The 22,700-nt window shown below is 32.9% G+C and overlaps 1 protein-coding gene across 3 annotated transcripts in view; it reads right to left on the bottom strand.

Annotated features, from left to right (window-relative positions):
* Positions 1–22,700, bottom strand: part of LOC129913586 (hemicentin-2) — a 358,695-nt gene that overhangs the window by 224,993 nt on the left and 111,002 nt on the right. For all 3 annotated transcript variants that reach the window (XM_055992340.1, XM_055992341.1, XM_055992339.1), the window contains exon 4: positions 10,598–10,725. In XM_055992340.1, coding sequence (XP_055848315.1) covers positions 10,598–10,725 — 128 coding nt within the window. The remainder of the gene's footprint in view (positions 1–10,597; positions 10,726–22,700) is intronic.

The following is a 22,700-nucleotide window of genomic DNA, read 5'->3' as shown; positions in this document are numbered from 1 at the left end:
TCGTTGTGGCGTACTCAGCTTGATAGATGACGTTATCGCAAAATTTTTTCTCCTGTAAGAGAGGATTGGGTAGTGATAGAAAATTTAAAAATAGCTTTTTGCAGAGCAACAAATTTTGTCTACAATTTGGCGTTTTTAGTTTTTTGAAAAAGCGTATGGATAAAAAGTCTCCAAAATATTGCATCTGTTGCAGTCTATTTGAAGGTCAAATCGTGGAGCAACAAATTCAATATTAGAGCAACTAATTAGCAACAAATTATCACTAAAATCCTGCATACTCAGATTTTTGAAATAGGGGGGTGTGGGTGCTATCTTGACGTCAAGATAGCACCCACACCGTTTTTTATAGTTTTTAGGGGCGAGAGTTGACTAGTTTTTGGACTATAAGACTGGAATGGAAAGTGATGGAAAATTTGTATGTTACTTTTTGCAGAGCATGAAATCATGTTTTTAATTTGGCATTTTTAGTTTTTTGAAAAAAATTATAGATAAAAAGTCTCCAAAAAAAATGCATCTGTTGCAGCCGATTTTATGGTCAAATCATGGAGCAACAAATTCTAGATTAGAGCAACTAATTAGCAATAAATTATTACTAAAATCCTGCATACTCAGATTATGGAAATGGGTGCTATCTTGACGTCAAGATAGCACCCACACCCTTTCTATCAATTTTGAGGGGGAAGGGGTGGAGCAACAAATTCAAGATTAGAGCAACTAATTAGCAACAAATTAGCAACAAATTATTGCATACTTATTTTTTTTAATCTTTAGGTTTTTCTTGGTGTGGGTGCTATCTTGACGTTTTGATATGTTCCACAAGTTCCACAATGCATTTTGGACATGAAGGAGATGGATTTAAAAGTTGAATGAGACCTTTTTGAAAAGGTGTTGAGAGGCACTTTAATTTGATACCATTTTTGTTGCTGTGCGTTAAATTTTGGGGAATTTAGCTTTTTTGAGAAAACTGTTGAAGTGCATTTCATGGTCAAATCTTGGAGCAACAAATTCAAGATTGGAGCAACTAATTTGCAACAAATTAGCAACAAATTACTGCGTACTCAGTTTTTTGAACTGTTGGGTTTTTAATGGGTGTGGGTGCTATCTTGACGTCAAGATAGCACCCACACCCTTTCTATCAATTTTGAGGGGGAAGGAGTGGAGCAACAAATTCGAGATTAGAGCAACTAATTAGCAACAAATTATTGCATACTCAGATTTTGGAAATTTGGGGGTGTGGGTGCTATCTTGACGGACCTCAACATTTAAATAATGTGAACTACAACTTTGGCCTAGATGTTATTACATAAAGCACCCTAACCAAATTTAAATAAACTCTCTATAGTTGAAGAAAAATCTTCTTAAAACAGAAAAACAAAATCCTTTCAAATATACATAAGAATAAAACATTCAAAAATAAATGTTCAATTCAAAATATTAGAAAAATTAAAAATAAATTCAAATTGAATATTACAGAAACAAAAATAAACAAACACACTTCGAACACAAAACAAAACTAATACAAATACACCAAATATAAATAATATAATAGTTGTGATTACTTAGTAACGAAAAGTCCTTTTCAGGAATTTTTCGGCCATCGAATACACAATCCTAAAACGATTGTGGCGCCACTCCTGTAACGATTGTAGCGCCACCCCTCAAACAAAGCGGATGTTTTTTCCGGTGTCACTTCTATATATAATTAGTCAATGCTGTTATTCAATACCTGTTACTGAAATATCGGCCCATCCCTACAAACAACTGAGGATATCTCGGGCAGTAAAAAAGATATCGGAAAGATTTAAACAGATTTAAAAAGGTGGTAAATAGTTCTTATAAAAACCGTTACTAAATATGCTCAAACAATTTTCCATATTTGGTTAGGTTAGGTTATATGGGCTGACAGTTGATTTTGTTACCGTCACACTTAGATTAATGTAGATCCCTTGTGGTACCCTGAAGTATTGTAACTTCATGAAAAAGTGTTGAGGTTGACCTATGAATGCTATGGTTGTTCGAGCCATTTGGAGGACTTGACAAAGTTCAGTAGGTTATTGGCTGAGAGTTCCGATACTTCTTCTAATTCATTAAAGAAGTAGTTTCCTAAGAATTTTTTCCTAGTGCGACAGAGTGGGGCAGTGGCAGAGGAGTGACAGAGGAAGTGAACAGTGTTTTCCTGTTCGTCCTCATTACCGCAGCCTCTGCATAGATCATCCGTACTAAGCCCCATTTTCTTTTTGTGGTATCCTAGTAGGTTATGTCCCGTTAAGACGCCTATTAGGGATCTTAAGGAAGGCTTACTAAGTAGTAAGATCTTATGTGATTTTTTCTCGTCGAAGTTCGGCCATAGTTTTCTGGTGTGACCGCAGGTTTCTAGGAGGTTCCATCTTTCATTGGTTTTTTGTGAAATATTATTGACGATATTTCGCTTTATTTCACATTGTGGGATTCTGATGTTAAGGTCTATGAGAGAGGGATCAAGAACTGAGCCCTGCCTTGCAAGCTCATCCGCTTTTTCGTTGCCGAACACATCACTGTGGCCGGGAACCCAGCAGAGTCTTACATTATGCTGCATACCAAGAACCCTAAGCTCTTCGCGACAGCAAGAAACAAGCTTTGACTTGATTAAGGTGCAGAAATAGTTTTTATTGCCGATTGGCTATCAATGAAAAAGGTGATGTCAGCAGGTGATATCGCCATCGTGGATATTTGTTTACCAACATTTTTCACTGCCAATATCTCGGCTTGGAAGACACTGCTGTGATCGGGGAGACTAAAAGAACTGGCAAGAACCATCAGTAAAGATGGCGATAGTCGACTCATTGCAGAAAGGTACATTCCATATATAAAAGAATAAGGTCCAAAGTGCTGCATTTTCTAACAGTAATATTTAAAAAACTGGAACTGATAAAACTGGAGCTGATTAATTTTTTTTGACTTCGGATTCGAATTCAGCACACCGAAAACCTTCAGAAAAGTATATTTTTTTTTCGGCAACAAAAAAAAAAGTTTAATTTTGTTAACCAGTGTTATAAACGTCTTTTTCAAGACATTTTTTTATTGAATTTTAAAATATTTAAACAACAGCGAAAACAAACTATAAGAAATTAAGCTAGAACTATAAGAAAGCCATTAGGATAAAGATAAGTATATATATATATATACTATAACATTTAAATATATAAGCAATTTTAAAAGTAAAATCAAAATACGACCTGTAGCCAACGAAGAAGATAACATTCATTAAATAATGAAAGGTCACGTAAAAATGAAAAATTTATATTTTTCTTAATCCAATAAATTAATTTTTCTATATTTAATTTTTAATTAATACAATCAAAGCTTTTTTTTAATTTGTTGAATTTATTGAGGTTGTCAAATTTAGAAGTTAATAACCATTCTACACTGTGTAAATCTTAAACCTAGTTAAAATACACAGAAACCTTTTTGATTTAACTGTTTTTCGGAATGATTTTTCTTTGAAGGCCATTATTTTCAATTGTATTTTTTTTTTCTTCAAAATTGAATCAACGTTGACCATTTATATTTTTCTTAATCCAATAAATTAATTTTTCTATATTTAATTTTTAATTAATACAATCAAAGCTTTTTTTTAATTTGTTGAATTTATTGAGGTTGTCAAATTTAGAAGTTAATAACCATTCTACACTGTGTAAATCTTAAACCTAGTTAAAATAAACAGAAACCTTTTTGATTTAACTGTTTTTCGGAATGATTTTTCTTTGAAGGCCATTATTTTCAATTGTATTTTTTTTTTCTTCAAAATTGAATCAACGTTGACCATACTACATTTTACATTGCGATTGCAGTTGATTTTTTTTTATAAAAATCGCAGGGACCGGTTTGGAAAAAATTACCTATATTTTTACAAAATTCTTACGTAGAAGGTACCTTAAATTATGGTTCGTTCAACTGAACTAAAAGTAGGAAAATAATTCAAAAATGTGTTTCTTCCACATTCGTGTTTTGAGTAGAACTCGCCTGCTGCCCTTCACTTAAAAAAAAACTTTGAAGTTTCGATTACATCGATGTTTCCAAAAGCGATGTTTTCAGCATCATTATTTTTTGCGGAAACATCAAACCATAAATTAAAAAAAATGTACAAACTAAAAAATACATATGTAGGTATGTTTAGGATGAAATAAATTTCCTCCACACAGGTTTGTTACAAAGAAAAGCGTATATCTTCTTAAACCAAAATATCAAATTAAGTTGTTGCGATTATGTAGTTATGATAGAGCGTTCGTGGATCAAGATACATGTAATCATGTACCTAATAGTTAGTATATAAATTATATGATTTTTCAGGTTTTAAAAGTTTTCATTAAAAAAATGTGTAAGAAAACAAAAATTTTTTTTCATGGCCTGATTATATTTACAACTAAAAACGACTTCTTGCTAATATGCCCATGAATCATTTCCTAAAGCATAGTCATAACAATAAAGAAACCCTTCTTATGGTTTAAAAGCTCGTTTTACCTTTTGCCTTATAATTTTCTGTTTTTCATCTGAGGTTTTGGAGGGGGGGGGGGGGGGCTAAAGCGTGTCTAGGCAAGAAAAAAATCGAATGGGAGCGGGGAGTCTATTTTATTAATTTTTTTTTTGACAGGAAGAAATCTTCAAAAGACAAATTAAAAAAAAAAAAACATTTTATGGCATAGTTATTGAAAAGTTAATTCTGGAAATCAAAATTTTGAAAAAAAAAATTAAAACTAATTTTTTTAAATTTTATGTAATTTAGTAATGCTCTTATTTGTTTTTAAACGAAAACATAAAGCCGTATCAAGGGGCACGGTAGTGCCCAGCCAAGTTCTCTAGCAACTTTGGCACTACACCCTTATTTACAGGAAACAACTCAGGCCATTTTCGACCCCCCTCTATCTTCCACACCAAAGATGCCAAAATTTCAGCTTCTTAGGATGAGTAGTTTCTGAGATATAGGACTTCAAAAATCGCGAAAACCGTAACTGACTGACTGATTGACTGACTGACTGATTCACTCACTCAATGACAGATCATCAAAATTATAAAGAACCTCCCGCTATCGTAAAAACTTGAAATTTTACATGGTTATAGGACTTGCGGTGTATACAAAGGAAAAAATCGAAAATTTGAGATTTTCAATTCAGGGGGCGTGGTAACCGCCCATTTCCGCCGAATTTTCATCAATTATTATAGAGCACTTCTGACTATCGTAGAATCTTGAAATTTGGTAGAATGGTAGAGCTGGTGGTTTATATAAAGGAAAAAAATTTATATTTGAGAATTTTAGCCAGGGGGCGTGGTAACCGCCCATTTTCACTAAATTATATCAAATTTTTTAGAGCACTTCTGATTATCGTAGAATCTTGAAACTTGGTAGAATGGTTAAGCTAGTAAGTTATACCAAATAATAAATTTAAAATTTGAGAATTTTGGATAGGGGGTGAGGCAACCGCCCATTTCTGCTGAATTTTTATCAAATATTATAGAGCATTTCTAACTGTCGTAGAACCTTAAAATTTGGTAGAATGGTAGACTTGGTAGTTTAAACAAAAGAAAAAATTTAAAATTTTAGAATTTTAGACAAGGGGCGTGGTAACCGCTTATTTTCTCTGAGTGTTCATCAATTATAGAGATTTTAAGTTCTACAGCAATACCTTGCAAAAAGTAGTGAAATCACAACAAAAACATTACTGTTTAAAAAAGAGCCAAGTTCTCCTATGTTGAAGTTATGCTGGCACAAAAAGTACTGAAATGTAAAAGTGTACCAAGTTCTAAAGCTTGGCTTTAAATTTGTATAAATTAAATGTTTATTGTTTGCTTGGCAATTTTTCAATTAGCTTTAAAAATCGGTAATATTAAAAAAAATTGTCAAAAGCCAAGCTTTAGAACTTGGTACACTTTTACATTTCAGTACTTTTTGTGCCAGCATAACTTCAACATAGGAGAACTTGGCTCTTTTTTAAACAGTAATGTTTTTGTTGTGATGTCATTTTCGAGAAATTAACAAAAAACCAAGACTTTTTTTTTCTAATGTCGTTTTCGATTGGATCTCCGGAACCGTCCGGAATTATTCAGAAGCCTTCTGAAAGCGTTTTATTCGCACGATTATGAAAGGCAGAACGCTTCTCAGAAGAGAAATTCTCTTCTCGATTTAAAATCGGAATTCACTCGAGAAGCACTTAGTCAGCTATTACATGAAGCCTCAAGAGGCGCGCCTCTTTTCAAACGTAATGAGTGCAAAAGAGAAAAAAGATGAAACAAAAAATTATCCGACCAGAGAGTCGTGGGTCGGAATTCTGAGACTCTTTTTTGACGTTTCTTTTTCCACTTTTCCTTTTTTCAACATTCTCTTTCATTTCTTTTTTCTTCTTGGTGCAATACAACAACAAATTTTAAATCAAAAGAGAAATGTAAAATTTGAGTCCTGGACTCAAGAGGCATCGTGTAATAGTACGCGCCTCACAGAATGATTATCAAAAGAAAATTGGAAAAAAGAGTCTAGCCTCTTGAGGCTTCATGTATATTTTTTCCGAAATAAATGTTTTAATTAATTTTCAAAATTACTTAAAATATTTTGGAAACCAACTTCCCTATTGATTTCTTCAACATTAACAATTTCTAAAAAATTTAAAACATTTCATTTGAAAGAAAAATAAATTAATATAATGTCGTTTTCTATTGACTTTTAAGATTTTTGTGTAAAATTCTCAGATTTTGCACTGCAAATAGAATATGAAATCTAGTTTTGTAATTGTGTGCGAAATCTGTGCGTATAAAAAAAATAAAACAACAACAAATGTTCAGACAAATGTCAAACAGAGGAGTGTATGTGAAAGAGGGTGTGTTTGTATGCGTGAATCTTGATAAAAATCCAGAATCAGATTCTTGAATCTCAGATTCATTTTTTTGAATCTCAAGACGCAAATAGATCATGAAATCTGAGATTTGTCCACTATTTCCCCTCTTCACCCCCCCTTTCAGCTGTCAAATTCACAAATCTCATTCTGAGATACGTCAATAGAAAACGACATAAATATTTGACATTTGAAATTTAAAAGAAAAACACACAAACAAAAAAAAACAGAATTGAGTGGAATCGATTTGACCTGTTCCATTCGATTTCAGAATGAGTGAATCCTTGAGTGAAACCAATCGAAAACGACATAAGAAACCTCTTTATTTTTTACTTGCGATATAGGTACTATAGGGCAAGTTTAGGATTCGTAAAAAAATCGAACTCGAGATAACAATTTTACATGACATTACGATGATGGAGAATGCCAAAAAAGTGGGTCCGCCAATTCTGTCTGTCTGTCTGTCTGTCTGTCTGTCTGTATATACCTCGAGCTACAGCCTAAACGAGTGAAAAGATTTTCTTCAAACTTGTTAGTAAGCAGTTTTTGGTGATTCCCTAGAGGGGAAATTGAAATTTTTTTTATGACCAAAACTAACGGTACCTGCCATATAACGGAAATAGAAAAGTTAATTTTTCCAAAAACGGCTCTAACGATTTTGATTAAAATTTGTATGTGTAGTATTACACATAAGAGCCAACTTTTGAAATAAAAATAATATTTTTTGTACCGTTATTAACGGTACCTGTCATAGAACGGTTGTTTTGGTTTCTGAATATCTCGTTCAAAATTAACCCGATTTCAACGAAAATTTTTATGCAGAAGTGTTTAGATAAAGGTAGTATTATAATTTTAGAAAATTTTCAAAAAGTGCATTTTTGGATTTTTTCAATTTTTTGATGAAAAATTTTGAAATTTCGTTTTTATGTGTAAATTAATTATTTCTTTAAAATGGCATAACAACTTTTTTTTTTTGAAAAATGTTAGAAATATATAAAAAAATATTTTTTTAAAAAACGGCTCTAACGATTTTGGAAAATTTTTTTCTAAAAATACCTTTTTATGCAAGTAATAAAATGGCATACTTGGTTTTTTGTAAAACATAATTTAAAACGGTGTTTCTTGAATCAAAAGCTTTAACATTAGAGTTACTTTTAGCATAAGAGCAAGTACGTGCGACCCCAGTCGTGCATTTTATTTTTTGTTTATATCCGTTCAGTAATCTTATCACAATTCTTCAGAGACCTTTATTTCAAAAGTACATCGCGCAGATCTCGGAATATTAACACTTCAATACAACCATGTCGAACAATTTTTCATTTTTTTTTTTCTATTGGCAGTGATTTTTAAACCTCTTTTTCTCGGCTTTTTTTTAGTTGAAAATTTTGCACTGAAAATTAACAAATTTCAAAAACCAAAACACTTTTGTGCATTCTTAAGCTACATTTCAAGACCATTAAAACTCAAGATAATTATCTGGAGTTAGCATTCCGACTACGGTAATGATATCGATACGAGATGCTAAATGCGCCAAATTGAGTGTATCACTTCGTTTCGTATCTCATATATCGGATGATTTAGTATTGAAATTGGAATGGGGTCGTTACTCGTATGTTTCGTATCTCGTATATGTTTCGTTACATCAGTACTCAGTAACGAAACATGCGAGTAACGATACTGTTTAGAAAGTAACGTTTCGTTACTCGTTACTGAAGCAAATACCCGCATTTTAGTAACGAATACATAGGATTTGCTACAGCTCTATCAACAAGTGGATTTTGTAAAGGGTTGTTAATCGGCTAGACAAATATATGTATTATTGTATATACATTGATATTTGCAAGAAAAGGAAGGAAATCCTTTACAGTGGTCATTTCTCGATTATTTTTTTGCGATTTGTATATTATGTAGGTACTTCAATGTATGATGGATGCATGGAGGTATAATAATATTCTGTTTCTTTTTGTGCGCAAATGTTTTGCCTCAGTGTGGGTTTTCCACTGTTTTCGTTTTAATTTAAATCATATCATATTTTAGCAAAAATTGGACTATCTTTTCGCAACGATATTTATCAATAAAATGTTCAAATCAACTTAAAAAAAATGATTTTGCTCATAAAAAAGTAACAAGAAGTAAGTCATTTAGAACTGCAGAAATATGGTGTTTTACTTCATCTCAAAAGTTCAAACCTTCACAACAGAAAAACTGCTTGATGAATAAGCCTGAAACTTTGCATATTAATTTCAGGTATTTCAGGCTTCAATAATTAAGCCTCAGTTTAATCTTTTCACCCTTAGAAATTAAATAGCGGTACATTTTCTAAAAAACCGTAAAAATGCCTATTTTTATAGCTTTCCTAAATTAATCTCAAAAATAAGAAAACATTTTTTTTTACAAAGCAAACTTAATTTCTTTGTAGAAAATTGAATGAAGTTTTCAAATGTGTGCTTAAATTTTCTGTTAAGTGATCCGTTGTTGAGATATTGATAGTCAAAGTCAAAAGTATGGTTTTTGCTTTGATGACTGATATTGCAGTGTAAAAAAAATCGTAGAAGTTTGAAACAAAAGGAATTCTAAAGCCAAATAAATAACCTTTCTAAAAATAATAATCATTCTATCAGAAAAAATTTTCCCACTTCCTTATGAGAGAAGTAAAAACAAAAAAAAATTAAAAAATTTTGGTTTTTGAACATTTCCAACAATTTTGCTATTTTACCGTTAGAAATAAAATAATTTAATATTTAATCCTAAAACTAGAAGAATAGAGCTTTCACATTCTTTTTATTTTATCATGATGCGGTCATTTTTTACTGAGATACAGCCTATCGAAAATCACTAAAAAAATCACGATTTTTTTTTTGTTCCTTTAATTTTTTGGGCTAGTGTATTAGTAAAAACTGGAAAAAATAAATCGGATGAAAAAATTGTAAGTAAAAAATAACTGAATATTTGATAGTTTTTATTCGATAGTTTTTATTCTATAGTTTATTAGATAGTTTTTATTCGATAGTTTATTCGATAGTTTTTATTCGATAGTTTATTCGATAGTTTTATTCGATAGTTTATTCGATAGTTTATTCGATAGTTTATTCGATAGTTTTTATTCGATAGTTTTATTCGATAGTTTTTATTCGAATGAATAAATGAATGAACTATTCGATAGTTCAAATCATTCAGTTACTAACTATCGATAGTTCAAATAATTCGATAGTTCCCATCACTAATTTTCTCCCAAACTATGTGAAGTAAAATCTTATTGCCGATCAAATTTTCTCAGTAAATCATACATTTTACTTCGAAAAAACACAAAGCGCCTTTAAATTAGTAAACATTAAGAATTTTTTATTTATTATTTTTCAATAATTTGGAATGAAAAATTGATATGAAAAAATGATAATAAAATATCAAAAAAAAATTCCAAAATGTGACATTTAAATATCATCCTGATAATAAAAATATTGTTTTAACATTTTTAAATATCATAAAACACATTTTATAGAGCATTTTTGGCTGATATTTAAAAAATGTTAGTTTGATATTTAAAAAATGTTAAATTGATATTGGTTTTTATTTTCGGTGTATATATCTGCAAAGAGTAAAGAGGCAAGTAGGTATTGGTAGTTACCACGACTAAAGCCTTGGAAAATTCTGATGTGCTTCTATTCTGTAGTAGTCTTTTTCTTCCAACACAAACAACCACGAAAAAATAGCATGGACCACGAACTAGATTAAATTACCTTGTTATCCTTTTGCCAAGAGCATGTTCCTCTTTTATCAATAACTTTGCATGTTAATAGTGCGTCCTGGCTTGGATTCACTTCTGTATACTTTGGCTGCTCGGAAAATCTCTGGAAGCAATTTATCCCTGAAAGAGGACATAGAGAAAAAATAAAATAGAAGCAAAAATAAAATAAAAGGTTTACGGTTTTTAAGACGAAAACTCAATTATATTGTGTGTATTGTTTTGAGATTTTATGAAAAAATTTCATCGTTGCTACATGTGAGGTACTCCCCGAGTAAAAAGTAAAGACCCAACTATAATAGGCATATGCGCGCATGGGTTTATGTCAAAATTGAACTAACTGGGCCCCTGTTCTGTAACTTTATCACTGGCGATAAACGTTTTTCAACGTCTCTTAAAAAAAATAAAGCAAAATTTCTTTCTTTCAAGTTCAGAATTTATGAATTAAGAAATTATGATCTGGAAAAAATTTCTTTTATTTTGAGGAGATTTCATGGATTTTAAAATCAATAAAATATTTTATCGCCAGTGATAAAAGTTACAGAACATGGGCTCTGCTTCGTTCTGTTTCTGAAAACATGAGGAGTAGATAGCCATAATGAATATACGCGGGCATAGCCTTGTGTCACAATTTACATTTTTGTTTTTCATAATTTTTGTAAAACAAACGCGTTGAATTTACACAAAAACATTTTTAAAACTGTTTTTAATCAATTCACAATTCGTTTATTACATTTTTATTAAGTGAAAATTAATTTAATTTTTCCATCCCCCTTGCATTCATGTTGTTTATATTTTATTCTGAGAAATTTACTCATGTCGTGCAGTGTTGCCAGAGCCGTCTATTTATCGCCAAACAGGCTCCTTGAACTATTAACTCGCTCCTTAAAATTTAGATTTTCGATTTATTGGATTTTGGCTCTTTTAATTTTGAACTTGGCGATTTAAGGCTTCTTTTTAAATCAAAGCATTTTACAACAAAAATCCCCCAAAAATGTGAATGTGACAATCAATTTGCTTACATTTTTGATTTGTTTTTCATTTAAAATTTAATTTTACGGCCGTAAATGAGCATGAAAACCAAAATATATCAATAAAATGAAAAAAATAATTACACTTGAAGTCTGATAGGTAAGCTAAATTTATTTGAAAATTGAAAGAACAACTTTTTTAAATCTCATGCCACAAAAATTTTTTGCGTTTTTTTGGACCATTTTGAAAGCGGCTATTTTCGAAAATACTCTGGCAACACTGAAGTCTGCAACTAGTCTAGATCACAAAATATATACTGGTGTAAAGATTTTTATCATCAAAAACTAAAAAAATTCCTAAGACCCAGAATCATTTGGTAGCTTAAATCAGACCAATCGTTTCCTAAATTCACTTAAAAAAATCACAGAACTTACCCTAATGCCTGATTTAAGCCACAGGATCTTACAAAATTTGTAATTTTTTTTATAAATACAGGTTCAATATTTTTTTGTTGATAAGATAAATGTATAGGCGTGTTTTTTCTACAACTCAGTAGCTACTCATTTTTTTACCAACTTCCAAAAAGGAGGAGGTATTCAATTCGTCTGTATTTTTCTTTTTTTTTATGTTTGTTACCGCATAACTCTGGACAGAGTCAATCAATTTTGATAATTCTTTTTGTATTGGAAAGCTAGTGGCTGCAGTGTGGTCCCTTTTCAATTTCATTCAGTTAAGGCCATAGGAACTATTAAAAAACCATAAAACCTCGTTTTGAATCATGGAAGTCGGTTTTGTTTTTTTGATAAAATTGAATATTATTATTTTATTCAAAAAAACAATAAAAACAAATACTTACTTGTGTAATTTTTATTATTGTTTTGCGAATAAAATGAAAAATGAGTACCTACTGAGTATTAGAAAAAACACGCCTTATGTATGTCGAAAGCTGTGGACACAAAATCTAAATTATTAACATATTCAAAATTATTAAAAATTTGGACAGTGCCGCAAAATTATCCGTTGCGGGCCGCAAGTTTGACATACATGTTGTAGGGGCTTAAACTTTCTACAAAAAATTCCTTGGCATCAAATTGATTGCTTTAACCGTTTAGAAGATATTCGTATCCAAACCAATGCCAACTGATTTCAAAAGTTTTTTTATGACCCGTATGCATTGCGATTTGGATACGAATATCTTCTAAACGGTTAAAGCAATCAATTTGATGCCAAAAATTTTTTTGTAGAATGTTTAAGCCCCTACAAGAATACATCTTGATAATTTGAAAATAATGAAGTTTCAGTGAATTGGAAAATTTTTAAAAATAAAAAATGTTTTTATAATTTTTTTTAACTTTGACTTCGAATATCTTTCAGATGGTTAGATTAATAAAAAAAAATACCCAGACCTTTCAATAAATAAATGATATTTTTTGGTAGAAATAGAAGCGGGTGACCTTCCAATTAATATAAAGAGTTCATATTTGGTGTATATATTCTAGAGGTGTCTAGCAATCGATTTTACGGAGTACAAAATCAAACAAAAGAATTTCTATTTTTTTGACCCACCCTAATGGTTGTTACTATCACGATTCTCAATTTCAAGTTATACAGTGTTTTTTAATGCAAAACTATTTTAGGGAACTCAGATTTTCTTGGTTTTAGTTCCATAAGATTCAGCATTAAAAAATACCCTAACATGATGTGCCATAAACCAAGATTATTTTTTAAATGCCGCTGCCAGGGTTCGGACTTCAGTTTCAAAATTTCAAAGCAAATTTGAAAAAAAAGTGAAGTAGATCCAAAACTTCGGAAGTAGTTTTCAACATTAAACTTTTAGAACATTTATTTGCAAAAATTTATTCGAAAAAATTTATTTTTCAACAAAATTATTTTTCTTTACTTTTTTATTATGATCTTTTCCAAAAAACCTTCCTCATCTATTGGTTGTAACGGTGGTGCTTAGGGGTAAAACGGTTAATTCAGCATAGTCTAACAAATTTTTGATCAGGAATTCTTCAAAATCAGTCGAGATTACTTTGACAAACTTTATTTATATCTTGAATTCGAAGAATAATTGACCTCCATTCATCTTTAGAGATTTCAGTTGAGCTTTATTTCTCAATGCCTCGATCAGATTTAAAATTGAAGTTACATCCCTTTCTCTAAATTTATTACTTGAAAAATATTTTAATTTATTTTATTTTTTGCCCAAAATCGAAGTAAATCTGCTTCGATCGAAGTAAAGTCCGAACCCTGGCCGCTGCGCTGTTTGCTTATTTTTATGTTAAATGTAGGTGCATGATTAGGGATGCAAACGATACATCAATGTTTTTGTGAAAAACATAGATGTATACACCGATGTTTCTTAAGTCGAAACATCGCCGATACATCGACTTAAATCTGCAAAACATCGACATCGTTCATTTTGTATCTCGTTTTTTGTATAATAACATAACTTGAACTCTCAAACTCAATCTCTTTTGTCTAGTGTTCAAAGCTTCAAAGTTTTTTTTACTGTTTTCATTCAAAAAACTGTTTCTGTGTGTTCAGAAATCAGAACGCGACCATTATAAACATGCTTGTGAATTCCGTTCAGAGCCCTGAACGTTTGCTTAGAATTGATGGTATTTATAGTTATGTATAAATAAAAAAGAAAATTGTAGTAGCTTCGGATGAAAAGAAACTACTTCTTTGAATTCTTAAATAGAACTGATTTATTTTTATTTTTTAAGCACTATTTATATCAAAAAGTTTGTTTACATTCGATAAACTAACTTTGCACAGAATCGATGATTAATATAAAATTTGTTCTTAAAGTAAGAATGATGATTTTAAAACTAGTGGAAAATACAAAATTATTAATTTCATGAATCGCCACATTACTCGACCTCTAGTGACAACGATATCTGTCTGGAATATGGACACGTCTACCGCTTCTTGTAGTCTGAGTGATTGGCATCTGAGGTGGATAAATTTCTTTCTTGGATTTGGTGTTGATCATTTAAAAGAAATGCTGGTTTTAGGCGATCAATGGAGATGTTTTTCTGATGTCCTTTGATTTCTAGTGTGAAGTATTTGCTTGTTTTTGATTTCACTAGATATGGGTCATCATTAGGTTGTTGTAGTGGTTTTTTTACTGCATCGTTACGAACAAAAACATGACTTGAATGTTGAAGGTTCTTATCGATGAAAATTTCGATTGAACCATGACGTTCAGGTTGAATAGGCTTAATATTTTGCATATTATCTCGAAATTTGTGGAGAAAATCATGGCTTGATGAAGAGTCAGTTGCAATAAACATATCGCCTGGGAGTCTTAATGTTGTTCTATAGACAAGTTCAGCTAAAGTTGCTTTAAAGTCTTCTTGTAGGGATGATCTTAGGCCGAGCAGAACAATTGGGAGTTTGGCAACCCAATCTGTTTCATGGCATTTGATTGCTGCCTTCAGAGTCCGGTGGAATCGTTCTATCATTCCATTTGCCTAGGGATGATAAGACGATGAACGGTGTCTCTTGATGCCCAGAAGTTTTGACAGTTCATTGAAAAGAGAGGATTCAAACTGTCTTCCTTGGTCCCTCACGATTTCTTTAGGGATTCCAAACCTGGAATACGAGTTTCCCGCTGAGTATGGTAAGGGTCCAATAAGATCAAGATGAACATGATGAAATCTTTCTTCGGGAGGTGAAAAATTTGAAATTGGAGATCGGATATGATGTTGAATCTTGCTTTTTTGGCAGCTTAGGCACTAGAGTGGAGCGTTTTTGGACTTTTCTTTCAGATCACTGCGTGCAACTCATGGTTTATGCCTTGTGCTCTTCTGAACATATTCTGATACTTTTTTTTTATTCGACAATGGAAAAATAAAAATCGGGAAGCTTCTGAAGATTGCTCGTATTTCACGAAAATCGATATTTTATGAGGCGTTAGAACCCATCTGAATTGACTTAATCTTTTTCATTTCACTACCAACTACTCATAACTTATGCTGAGTGGTCTCTAGAACCAGATCTGATTCCCTTTTTTGAGTCGTTAATGGAAAAAACGAAATCGGGAAGGCTCCGAAAAATGCACATTTTCGCAAAAATTCAGATTTTTCAAATTGTATAAAATCCCACCCAGAACAAATTTCTTTTACAACTTGTTTGTATTTGCTATATTTGTTATAACCTATTTGAACCTTATAATCTATGGAGCACTCAAACTGAGAACTTTTCTGTAATAATGACGTCGTTTATGGGGGATTTAAGAAAATGCTACTTTGACATCCCCTGTCCCATTTCAATAGAATTTTAAATTCTAATACTTCACTTGAAAACTTCGTTAGTAATTTAATTTTTATTTAAAACACTAACCTCTGTAACTGCATTTAATTTATGTCGATATCTTATTTCAATCCTTAGATATTTGACATTTAGGTGTTTCCATAATTCTTGCCCATGCTTAATTTTTTTTTTTAACTTTACCTGCAGATGGTTTTCTTAAATACCATACAATCTTTTGTTTTCTACAAACTTTTGTTTTTAATATTGTTAAATTCATAAAAGTAAATCGTTAAACGGTATAATTATTACGCCATTTTGACTTCGAAATAAAAATTTAGCATGGGCAAGAATTTAGTATGGGCAAGAATTATGGAAACACCTAAATGTCAAATATCTAAGGATTGAAATAAGATATCGACATAAATTGAATGCAGTTACAGAGGTTAGTGTTTTAAATAAAAATTAAATTATTAACGAAGTTTTCAAGTGTAGTATTAGAATTTAAAATTCTATTGAAATGGGTCAGGGGATGTCAAAGTAGCATTTTCTTAAATCCCCCATAAACGACGTCATTATTACAGAAAAGTTCTTAGTTTGAGTGCTCCATAGCTTATAAGGTTCAAATAGGTTATAACAAATATAGCAAATACAAACAAGTTGTAAAAGAAATTTGTTCTGGGTGGGATTTTATACAATTTGAAAAATCTGAATTTTTGCGAAAATGTGCATTTTTCGGAGCCTTCCCGATTTCGTTTTTTCCATTAACGACTCAAAATAGGGGATCAGATCTGGTTCTAGAGACCACTCAGCATAAGTAATGAGTAGTTGGTAGTGAAATGAAAAAGATTAAGTCAATTAAGATGGGTTCTAACGCCTCATAAAATATCGATTTTCGTGAAATACGAGCAATCTTCAGAGGCTTCCCGATTTTTATTTTTCCATTGTCGAATAAAAAAAAGTATCAGAATATGTTCAGAAGAGCACAAGGCATAAACCATGAGTTGCACGCAGTGATCTGAAAGCAAAGTCCAAAAACGTTCCACTCTATTAGAAATGTTTGAGACCATTTGCGACAATCCTTCTTCAAGTCAGGCCATATGTATCGTTCTTTTATCATCTGGGTAGTTTTCTTAACACTGGGATGTGACATGTTGTGGATTGTATTGAAAACTTGACGTCGCAGATCTGATGGAATGTATGGTCGTGCTTTGCCTGTTGAAATATCACAAAAGATTTGATGATTTGTATCAGGTAGAGTGATTTGCTTCAACTGTAGAGACGAAGAAGTAGAGTTGAGGAGGTTCTTGAGTTCTTCATCGGTTTGTTGTTTATAAGTCACATCGTTGTAATCGATTGAGAATGTTGAAGAAATGGCGTTAAGTCTGGATAAAGCATCAGCGACTACGTTGTCTGCTGCTGATGTGAACTATATCAGTTGTAAACTGTCCGATGAAGACCAAATGTCTGAGTTGACGAGGGCTTGATTTCTCTGGCTTTTGTTGAAAAGCGAAAGTAAGAGGTTTGTGGTCAGTGTAGAGAACGAACTTTCTTCCTTCCACCATATGCTGGAAATGCTTGATTGCCATGTAAGCACTTAGCAGCTCTCGGTCATAGGCACTACATTTGCTTTGTGTAGGTGAAAACTTTTTTGTGAAGAAGCCAAGAGGTTGCCAATGGTTAGAGACAAGCTTTTGAACAACTGCACCTGAAGCAGTATCGGATGCATCTGTCATGATTGACAATGGAGCGTCAGAATCTGGATGTGCTAGGAGAGTTGAGTTGGCAAGAGCTTCTTTACAGGCTTGAAAAGCATTTTCTAGTTCGGCCGTCCAATTGATAGGTGTGTTATCATTTTTTTGTTGCCACATGGATATGCATGAAGTTGAGCTTGGATTTGAGCAGCATTTGGAATAAAACGTCTGTAGAAGTTAAGCATGCCCAAAAATCTTCGGAGCTCTTGGACTGTTAATGGTTTCTTGTATGACATGATGTTTTCAACTTTGGATGGCAATGGTTTGAGTCCTTCTTCAGTGACAAGATAACCCAAGAAGCTTACGGATGATGACTGGAAAGTGCATTTGGAAGGATTGATGGTAAGGCCGAATTCTCGAAAACGTTGGAAAAGCTGTTTGAGATGTTTTTGGTGCTCTTCAGATGAATTTGATGCGATTAAGAAGTCATCAATGTATGGAAAACAGAAATCAAGGCCTCTGGTCGCTTCATGAACGAATCGTTGAAAAGTTTGTGCAGCGTTGCACAGACCAAAAGTCATCACCATGAACTCGAACAGTCCAAAAGGAGTGATGATAGCTGTTTTTGGGATATCTTCTGGTTCCACAGGGATCTGATGGTAGGCACGAGTCAGATCTATGACGCTGAAGACTTTCTTACCCTTCAGATGATGAGCAAAATCTCCAATGGGAGGCATGGGATAGCGATCTGAGATGGTTATCGCATTGAGTCTTCTATAGTCGCCACATGGACGCCAGTCACCATTTTTTTTCTTCACCATGTGAAGAGGACTCGCCCAGCTGCTCTTTGATGGTCGACAAATCCCTTGGTTGATCATGAACTCAAATTCTTGTTTGGCTGTCTTTAGCTGTTCCGGAGATAGACGCCTTGCTTTTGAAAACACAGGAGGTCCTTTTGTTTGGATGTGGTGTGTCACATTGTGCTTGGTTTTAGCCAACAGATTCGTCTTGGTGATGTCTTGAAATTCATTCAATAAATCGTAAATGAATGAGGACGGATTTATTGTTTGGATGTTTGCGGCACTTGAAGATGTTGTTGCGCCAAAGCCATGTGTATGAAGAATTGTGTTTTTCGATCAATTAGTTTCTTATTTTTGACATTAACTAACAGATCGAAAAAGGAGAGGAAATCGGAACCAATGATTGGCTCGGTGACTTGGGCAATGATGAAAGGCCAGGTGAAGTTTCTTCGAAGACCAAGGTTGAGGGACATCAAACGCTCTCCATAAGTTGGAATTTCAGTGCCATTTGCTGCATAGAGAACACGGTTCGATTGATTGTTCCGCTTTTCTATGCTTGATGGTGGAATGACGGAAATTGTGGCTCCAGTGTCAATGAGAAAACATTTATTTGAAGATTTCTCATTGACATAAAGGCGACTTATGGTGTCTGCGGGCTGGCTAGTCGCTGATTGCTGTCCGCAAATTAGTTTCCCGTCTGAAACTGGCAAGGTTCTTGGCACTTTCTTGCACCCAGAGAAAAAACGCATAGTAATTTTTAATCCGTTCTACATTGAATCAATGGTGAAAAATATATTCATTAATTTTCTAAAAAGTCGTCCTATGCTTAACTTACAGTTTGTCACATCAATTTTTATAAGTGAGATGGCACAGTGGTAAAGCACAAGCTTGTCAACCCAGGTATAGCTGGTTCGATCCCCAGCGGATGCCAGTTTTACTTTTTTTATTTTTTTAATGTGTGAACAACTTTGATTTAATGTGTGAACAACTTTGATTTAATGTGTGAACAACTTTGATTTAAAGTGTGCTACTTTGATTTAATCATTTTCCACTTTAGGCTAAAAATGTAGTGATTTTCCATTGATTCAAAGTGGTTTAGATTGATTTTACGTTGTTTTTTGGCTCAGTGTGCTTGTTTGCCAAATCAACGGTGGTAGTAGCACATTTTTTGATTTCTTGACTTTGATTTATTCCGGATAAAATTTTTGGAACGTGAAGAGCTTCGGCTTCTGGATACTTTAAGTTGCTCAATATCCTTTTGAAGAGAAGCAATCTGATTTTTTAACTCAGAAATTTCAGAAACGCTGGAAGGCTTTGAGACAGAAGCAACATCTGAATTGGAATAAACGTCAGACATTTTATTTGCCATTTCTGCCAAAGTCTTGAGGTCTTGGTTGGCACTACACGACAGGATGGACTGGGTGGTGTTTGGGAGCTGCTTCATCCATAAGGTTCTGAGGATGTCTTCAGAAATAGTGGATGACGCTAGCTCTCTCATCTTAGAAAGCAGCTGAGTTGGTCGTCTTCCATCGAGAGAATGCCACTGAGAAGGGTCTGGAGTCTTTTCTGCTCAGATTCTTGAAACGCTGCTAGAAGTCGAGTCTTCAGACCATTGTATTTTTCTGTAGCAGGAGGGCTGATGACTACATCTCGAACTTCGGTCAGGACATCTGCTTCAAGGTTTCCAACAAGAGTGAAATACTTTGTGGCATCAGATGTGATTGCACTGGTGTGGAACTGGGCTTCAAGCTGGAGGAACCACAGGTCAGGGCTCCGCTTCCAGAATGGTGGCACTTTGATGGAAACTCTGCCAATAACCTCTTCTTGGACCTTGTCTACGGTGTCAGGCATTGTGTTGGTGTCAACTGTCGTATGGGTTAATGATGGAACCTTACCGTTGGTCGGGGGATACCTTCTTAACTGTGTGTGAATGTTTTGTGTGAGGCACCTTACCGTGGGTCGGGGGATACCTTGTAAATTGAGTGTGGTACCTTACCGTTGGTCGGGGGATACCTATTAGAGTGTTTACTCGGGGTCACCAATGTAGTAGCTTCATTCATTTTTCATTTTGTTTTTATTGAGACCTTTATACATTTGTTAATTTATGATTATATTATTTTGAATTTATGATAACCGACTTCTAATTATATCTGGTTAAACTTTGTTTATAAATATAATAAATGCTTATGATAAGGCATAACATAATTGTTTTTATTTTAATTATACTTTTAATTCTCTTTTTATTTCATATGTTTGCTCCCGACATATGTTCACTTTATGGCTCAAGTGGCCAAAATTAAATTAATGACTAGAACTACTTACAAACTAAAATTGTATATAGAAAATACACAAACAAATCTTATTTAAAACAAGATACAATGACAATTCAATAAGCATCAGCATATAATAATCATTTCTACTTAGTTAGATATATACAAAAATTTATATAATAACAAATAGAATACATTATTAAGAATTAGCTTTGCTATCAATCTAATTACATTTTAATTGAAAACAAAAGTCTATGTTGTATTTAAGTTATATTTTGGCATAATTAATTAAATTGAGTTCATTTACTATCCTCTAAGAACAGGCAATGATGCTTTTTCGTAAAATGGTACTTTTAAGCTAGAGCTAGACGTAGGTTCAAATAATGGTTGCGATCTTCTATTCAATATATTTACCGGTGATTAGTAGAAGTGGTTATCTAGAACACTTTCATTGATATTTCTGTCCCAAACATCTTTTATAATTGAGTTTGGATGATTAGCGAGGGACTGTAATTTGTTTTTCATTTGGAAATCATCATTTCTAATTCCAATTTTCAAGAAGGGTGATAAGACAGATATAAAGAATTACAGACCTATTTCAAAACTATCGTGTATTCCGAAGATTTTTGAACAAGTTGTTTGTGAGAGTGTTGCATTTTTCAGCAAGAATCTAGTATGTGAACAACAGCATGGTTTTATGAGGAAAAAATCAACTGTAACTAATCTTCTTACCTTTTTACATAAATGTTCAAATGCTTTAGAAAAAGGAAGTGAAGTAGATTGCATATACACTGATTTTTCTAAAGCATTTGATCAATTAAATCATAAAATTATTTCTTTCAAGCTAAAAGCTTTTGGTTTTCCGCCTTTTTTTATAGCCTGGATAGAATCATACTTAGAGAAAAGATCCTATCAAGTTAAATTCAGGAACTGTCTTTCTGACCCCTTTATTTCTCGCTCAGGTGTACCCCAGGGAAGCCATCTGGGTCCATTTCTTTTTATACTTGCTATAAATGATGTAACTTCATGCATAAATTCAAGTGAAATTCTCATATTTGCCGATGATATGAAGATTTTTAAGACAATAAAAAACAACCATGACCGGATCCTTCTACAAGCTGACATTGACAGTTTTAGTGTTTGGTGTGGGAAAAACGGTCTCTCTCTCAACCCAGTCAAATGCCAAACAATTACTTTCTCTCGAAAACGAGTCCCGAATGCCTTCGATTATTGTATATCGCAACACAAGCTCTGTCGAGTATTTAGTTTTAAAGACTTGGGTGTCCAATTCAGTTCAAACTTAGAATTCACCGAACACATTAATCTCATAGTAAACAAAGCGAGCTCAATGCTTGGATTTGTAAAACGCTGGGCAAAGGAGTTTGACGATCCATTTGTCACACTTTCTCTATACAACTGCTACGTTCGACCCCACCTCGAGTACGCTTCCCAAGTATGGAGTCCATTTTATGAGGTTCATAAGAATCGTATAGAATCAATCCAACATAATTTCATACGCTTTGCTCTGAAGGGTCTACCTTGGACAGATCCTTACAACTTACCACCTTACGATCAGCGGATTCAACTTTTAAACATGCAAACTTTGCAACAAAGACGTGTTAATAACGATATTATATTCTTTCATCAATTAATTAATGGCCAAATTGACGCTCCTGACTTATTAGGTTGCCTTGGCTTTAACTATCCGGGAGGATCTCACCACCTACGAAGATTTGAACTCTTACATATTGACTTTCATAGAACAAACTATGGTATAAACGAGCCTCTTAACCGAATGAGCAAACTTTATAATTTAAACGATATTGACTTTAATATGAGCAAGATGAAATTAAAAACTTTATTTCGAACCAGTGCTCCACAGACGTGATTGTCAGTTAATGTTTTAGTTAGATTTTTAAATTGTATTTATGTTAGTATATCATTTTTTGCTAATATTAATTGTATATTGTGCATGTGGATAGTATTTGATTGTTTTTGTCCTACTAACTACTAACACATGCACTAATGATGAACCCTCTGATAGTAGTATACAGCTTGCTCTAAGCTGACTACATCAAAGAATCTGAAGTGAAAAAAAAAAA

Source organism: Episyrphus balteatus, chromosome 3 (genome assembly GCF_945859705.1).
Source record: "Episyrphus balteatus chromosome 3, idEpiBalt1.1, whole genome shotgun sequence".
In the NCBI taxonomy this organism is placed as follows: Eukaryota; Metazoa; Arthropoda; class Insecta; order Diptera; family Syrphidae; genus Episyrphus; species Episyrphus balteatus.
The sequence above is the reverse complement of the archived record's forward strand: the minus strand, read 5'-3'. Positions and strand labels throughout refer to the sequence as shown.